The sequence below is a fragment of the Ammodytes marinus genome (assembly GCF_949987685.1).
Source record: "Ammodytes marinus genome assembly, chromosome: 5".
Taxonomy (NCBI): Eukaryota; Metazoa; Chordata; class Actinopteri; order Uranoscopiformes; family Ammodytidae; genus Ammodytes; species Ammodytes marinus.
The window spans coordinates 14,101,127-14,107,803 of NC_137234.1; the positions used below are offsets into that span (position 1 = coordinate 14,101,127).

The 6,677-nt window shown below is 42.0% G+C and overlaps 1 protein-coding gene across 1 annotated transcript; it reads right to left on the reverse strand.

The window, feature by feature from the left end:
• Window positions 1-6,251, reverse strand: skor1b (SKI family transcriptional corepressor 1b; the record flags this gene model as incomplete). The annotated part of the gene is made up of 7 exons (XM_080027536.1): window positions 4,473-6,251; window positions 4,068-4,167; window positions 3,858-3,962; window positions 3,667-3,726; window positions 3,142-3,216; window positions 815-889; window positions 1-98 (listed from the first exon to the last, which is right to left on the reverse strand). The coding sequence occupies exons 1-7, from the start codon at window positions 6,237-6,239 to the stop codon at window positions 1-3; spliced, it is 2,280 nt and encodes a 759-aa protein (XP_079883662.1). The 5' UTR covers window positions 6,240-6,251.
• Between the last annotated feature and the right edge of the window lie 426 nt (window positions 6,252-6,677).

The window sequence follows — 6,677 nt, forward strand, 5'->3', positions numbered from 1 at the left end:
TCAGGGTGGAAGCAGGGGAGATTTGAAGGAGCAGGAGCCGGTGCAATGGCGAGGAGTCAACATCTTACACGAAAAATGGTGTAAAGCGTCGTGAGCTTCTAAGGAGAAGGAGATCAGACAATCAATAGTATTCGTGCGCGTAAAAGTGAATCGGCCCTATTGTAAGGTAAACCGTATGCAACACCATAGGCTACTCGTTTACAGTAGGCCTGCAAGCAACAACATACGCTATTAGACCACGTGCATTAGTTTGATTTGACCGGTTCAAGGTCGATTGGTCAAGGCAATGCTCCCAAAAATGGTCGTGACCTTGTTGTTTATCGACGTTGTGTGGTCTATATCTGGGTGTATGTCGTGTGTCTGGGACTCTTTGAGTGCATACATTTTATGTGCGTAGCATGCTATTGCATTTCTTCTTTTTTCTTTTTCTTTTTCTTAATTTAATTTAATTTTTTTAGTTTCTTCTTTCTTGATCCAACTCTGCATAAAGTGTCCGGATAAGAAAGACATGGGCTAATTAAAGTAGCAGGCAGGATATGCGCACGGGCCGGCGCACTGGTAATCGATTTCTCCTTTTCATTTCAACCAGGTGAGAGGCCTATGTCAATATTCTGTTAATATTTGTCGTAAATTAGAAAAATCTGATTTCCCACACAAAAATTGCAAGTGATTCACATGCATTTGACGGGCTACGCCTACATCCCTTATCAAAACAAGCTATGACGATTCACACAGACAGGCAGCCAGCCATACATCAGTAAATCCTCGGTGGACAGTGAAGACATGTCAGCTCCCTCTGCTTTATTTGTCTCACCTCTGACGATGTGGAGCTGCTGAACCATCTCCTCCCTGTAGGAAAGTTCCCTTTTCATTTGATCCTGGAAATTATCTGAGGAACACATGGCAGACATAGATTTGAGTCAGTGTTGTTTTACGTTAGCCTCTGATAAACAACAAAGACAAAAACAACAACATCACAACCTGTATCAATGATGGCCTAAATTACAAAACGTTTATTTTCTGTTCTGACATTTGTCATAAATAGCCCCTTCAAAAAAATATTAAATAAACAAAAAGTTTTCACCATACTTTTTTTTCCCCAAAGAGATTGATAACACTGATAACCCTTTAATGCAATAAACTGGTGCGGTCGTCCGATTCACTGGCCTCTAGGGGGCGCTGGTCTCAAGATAAAGAGAGAAATCGGGCACCAAATTCATGGGGCTCTAAAATGAAAATTATTTTCATGCTTCATAGCAGGTGTTTAGGAATGAGCATTCATTGAGAAATTAAGTTTATATTATCATTTCTGACCAAACTATCTCATTGCTATTTTCCTGAAAATGCGAGTAGTACAATGATATTTTAAATAGAGTGAAATATATATATTTTTTTGCAAAAATATCCTAATACCTATTTGTATTTAAACCAAGAATTGCCTAAGAGAAAAATCTAAATATGTCCTTTGTCAGTACAAATATATACGTTTTTGTGGATTTTGTGGATTGTGTCTTGTTTGCAGATTCAGACCAGACTTGATCTTTTTAAAACCCATAGTAGCAAATACGAGTGAATCAATCAAATAGATTTAAAATCACATTTTTACCAAGTGACTCACAAACCAGATGTCTTGTCACTATTTTGCTTTTGTGTCCATCAAACTTTCGATAGCTGGCTCAACACAACCAATGGATGCATGAAGAAGAAAATGTGTCTGTGGAGTCAACCACACAGCTTTCATTAAACATTTTTTAAAGTATATGAACGAAGGAGCAATTCAAGGAACTGATATCAAATGTATTAGAAAGTGGTGAAATAACAATATCAAAAAAGAGTGTGTGTTGAACAAATGTGCATTTACAGGGAACACAACGATGTGCACACTTTACATGGATTTTGTGTCTTACACAAAAAGGTATATTTGAGATTTTTTTGTATGGTAAATGTTCAGTATCCAGAGTATTTTCTGCACCACAGTGCTGTGTCTATGATGTTGTATAAAACTAAAACTGATGAACGCTGATCTGAGTTATGATGCAGTTCGTATAATGTAACCACTTTGTTAAAAAAGTTTTTCAAAACCTTTTTTTACTACATGACCGGTTTTTCCCCCCTGTAGTGGAGATCTTCGATTTTGCACAATAAAATCAAATTTAAAAAAGTAAATCAACATTTTGGGATAAACTGTTAAAGCTAAAAAAGCACATAAAAAATGTCAACAGAGTTCAGAGGATTAGATATTTCTCTGTATTTTTGGGGGGAGGGGTAGGGTTGTTTAGGAGGTTTTTGTCAGGTAAATACTGTATACTGCAGCAGTCCTATTGTCAGGGGGATTATGCCCTATAGACACACAAGATACAATGGCTTCTTCTGGACCAAGACAAAGTTTCTTATTTAAGAATTATGATCCTTACAGCACCAGTCTGTAATGTATATGTGTCAGGTCACATAGGCTGTGATGATAAATACAGATGTTCTCAATGTATGCATTGCAGACAGAAATGTTCTCTACCATTTACCATTGTTTTGCTATTCAAAATTGCTTAATATCATTTATGAATAGTAAATGTAATAGAAACAAACTCTCTTCAGCGCTAAATCATATTTTTTAGTTTCACATTAACCTGGCGTAAACTGTGGGAATGTTCATATTCAAAAAAAGATTTGCACTCACAGAGTTTCTGTAATTAAATTCAGCCCCAAAATATCTGCTGTTTCACCTTTCTTTCCTGCAGAGGATTCATTTATAAGGATGCTTTGATGTTTTTGGACAAGTGTTTTAAATCAGAATAGTTTCAAATCAGTGTTGAAAAAGTAAAAAAAGAAAATGCATCTCTTTCCAGGGGAGCCCATCCCTGAACCGCTTAGAATTTTTGGAAGAAATTTGCCCTTCAACAGATTTTTGCTTCTCTCAGAGAGAGCACATGCAGGCACATTATGTGGAGGTGGGTTTGATCAAGGGTTGTGTTGTGTTTTGGCAAAAATAGAAGAGGAACACTTAACATGCAGAGTGTTTGGGGTCTCAAACCACTGCTTTAGAAGCACATTTAAACAAAAAGCCATAATAGAGAGAGAGAGAGAGAGAGAGAGAGAGAGAGAGAGAGAGAGAGAGGCAGGGCACTGTAGCAGAATCTGGCTTACCTTTCAAGTGCTGAAATTCACGTTCCAGTTTTTTCCTCAGCTCAACTTGCTCTAACAACTGCTTCTGTAGTTCCTCTAAAAAAAAGAAAGAAGCAGACAAAGATAGAGGTTGTATGAGGAAGAAAGGATACAGGCTTTTCTGTCAGCTTCCTCCTAGGACAGTTTTCTATTTTTAATGACAGTGACGACTACATCTTCATCATCATCATCATCATCATCATTTATAGTGACAATCGAGAGCAGTCTTTCTGTGCCTATGGTCAAAAATAAATCCGCACGTAGGCCAGATAGCCTATATATATTTTTTATCGGTTGATTTCGGAAATAATTTGCATCAAAACAAAAACAAAGAAAATGTAGTTAAGTGAAGAAATTATTATTTCCTGTGGTTCTAACTAATTAGGAAATTCCGCATTTTTTAAATTGGATTATGTCGAATTTTATTAGACAATAAAAAAATAAGTTTTCTCTGAAGAGCCTTGTTATTTGTCGATGGCCTTCTCTAACAGTAAGACACCGTCTTACCTTTTGCCAGACTTTCTATGGCTGTTTGTGCTGGCAGAGCTCTGGCTGCTGCGACTTCGCCTGAATACACAGAAAATAAAAAAATATATTTTCCTCTAAAGAAAAAATTAGACCCGTGCCTCTGAAAACATATAGCTCATAGCACTAAAAAAATAAAAAATAAAATATTCTCTAAACTCGGTGCAACTTACCCTCATCTGGCTCTCGATGGTTCCCCTCGCTGATTTGTTCATTAAAAGATTTCGATTCGATCTCCTCCACTGTGGATGACGGCTCTTCTTTACTTGAACTGTCATCTTAAACGAAAATACAACTCCATGTCATTTCAACCTCAAATTATTTATTTTATTTTCTGCTAAATGTTTTAATAAAAAAGCAGGAGTGGGAAAAAAAAGTCTAACCATGTGTTGCCAGTAGGCCTACTCCAGTCTGGTAATTCGCAGGTCTGAACTGATAGGGACTGCTTCTTTGTTGTAGCTCACCCCTCTCCGGTGTGTACACCTAAAGAAGAAAGAACCACAACTTATTTGAGCTCTATCAATACAAGAGTTACGATTAAATCAGTAGAAAAATAGAAATACATTTGAATATACTTTAATTCGAAGTGTATATTTTATTTAAACGAATGTGTTATGTTTTTTTTCTTCTTTAAATGTAGAGGACATGCTGTTTGGTGCTGCTGTTACACTGTTTTAACAAGTATATAAGAAAAAATACACACAATCCAAGCAAAGAAACCCACTTGCAGATCACTTTTTTTCACAGGTTGTATCATAGGCAGGTTTTCTCAGTTATTGTTCACTCACTTCAGTGAAAGACGCAGCTATGTGGGTCTCTGAGAGCTGCTTGCTCTGCAGTTCTCTTTCAGAGGACTGGGCCAGGTGGAAGCTCATTTTCTGGGAATCCACCCTACTGCTGCTCTCCTGCTGCACGCCCTTGGAGTCTGAATGGTTTGGTGAAGAGGTTTTGTGAGGAGTCCGAGGAGGAGGACACACCGAGGACAGAGGCCGGGCGTCTTCCTCTTCCTCCTCCTCTTCCTCTGGCGTTTTATTTGTCTCTACGTCCACGTCCGCCTCACCCTCGCTGTCCACGCAGGGGGACATGGACCGGTAGCTCGAACTTTCGCTTAAAAAATCAGGCGATAAATAACCGGTGCGACACCCGTTGTACACCCTGTTGCCGTACAGCTTGGCGATGCAGTCAGCGTCTTTGATAACGGGCCTGAACGCGGAGACGTAGCTGATTTTCCGGGGTGCAACGAGGGTCATCCCCTCCAGGGGCCTCTGCGCCTCGTCCCCGGACTTCTCGTCTTCGTTGCGTGTGGACTGAGTGCTGGAGCACCGGTCGTTTTCCACCATGCTGTCCTTTGAAGAGGTCGTGCTCCGGTCGCTGTGCTCGGACATGTCCACGTCTGTCTGTCTGGAGGGAGGACACAGCAGCTCTGGTGGTGGTGGGGGTTTGTGCTGCTGGCTCTGGGGGTAGGGAGGCATGGGCAGCGCGCCCGCCGCGGGCCAGAACATGGGGAAGGAGTGGTAGGCGCTGTCCTTGGTACCAGGCCACAGGACGCCCGGCAGGCCCGCTTTGCTTTGCTCTCCCATCATGCCGTCGTCTTTCTTCTGGCACAAGCCGAAAGCTGGAAACCCGTACGGATGAGGGAAGAGCGGCGGTGGGATCTTCTGCAGCATCCCGAAGCCTTTGCTAGGCACGGGGATGACCGGGTAGCTCCGCGCGCTCGTCATGCCGCCGCCTCGGTTGTCCTCGCAGCTGAGGATTTTCGCAGGTATCTCGGGTGCGTCTCGGGGACGGTTGTGCCCAAGTGGTTTCAAGTGGTTTGAGCCGGACCCCGACCCACCACTGCCTGGCAGCGTCCTCTTGCGACTGCCACCGTTGAACATGGCCTTCACGTCTTCCCACGCGTGTAATATGTCTTGTGAGCTGCCTTTATCTGTTAATTTGAGATGCCGCCTCCAGGAATTGAAATTAGCCGCGTCCGGCTGCGTGTACTTGGACTCTGGCGTGCGATGCGAGTGAAAGATGAATTTATTCGGAGAGAAATACATGTTGCAATAGAAGCACTTGATGCACTTGGCCCTCGAGCTGTTGTATCGGGCCGGGATGAAGTTGCCCCGACTGCCCCAGGAGCACTCGTGGGAAACGTCGAAGGCAAAATTTTCTGGAAGTTTAGGAGGCGAGTGAGCGCCCAGGAACGACTTACAAAGTCTCTCGGCCTCGCGTTTAGTGATCATCCCGCAGCGCCTGGAGGAAATTGGCATGGCCCCGGCTCTCCGCAGGATCTCCAACTGAACGGGGGTGCACTGGACGCAGGTGATGCCCAGCGCCACGCGCCGGTTGTGTATCTCGTTGTAGCTGTAATTCTTCAACAGGGTGTTAGATATCTGTGCAAGGCAAAGTCTCTCTTGGCCATCTATCACTAAAGACACGATGGGTATTCCATACAGCACCGTCTGCCCGACCTGGTTGGGCTTCAGGTTCTTGGTGCTCGGGTAGGGAAGTTCTTCTTTGGAGCTTATTGGCGAGGAGTTGGAGTCTCGCCCCGCAGGTAGGGAGTCCATCCTTGGAGGCCTTGAAGCTGCAGAGACAACGTTTGACATTTATTATGTGAGTTCTTGTTTAATAAATGAATTGCCTCAAATAGAGCTTCATAATAAACCGTTTAGCTCATAGCAGATCATTATTTTAATCTACCCACTGGCCTCTGTTTAAATACAGTTGAATGAACGCAAAACGAACAGTTTTAAAGAACAATATTCTTCAGTAGGCTATAAAAGCAATATTTGTTAGTTTGACAATTATTTATTTCTTCCTCATTTTATTTGCCTGAATCTTCCTCCTTTTTAATTGATAACATGGAACAATTATCTGCAAGTTATAGGCCTACATTCTGAAAAAAAAATATAAAAATATAATTTCATATATAACAGACTGAAACGTTGTAACGGATGTATTTGAGTTGCAAACAGTAAACACAGACTGTGTCGTAGGTCTACTGT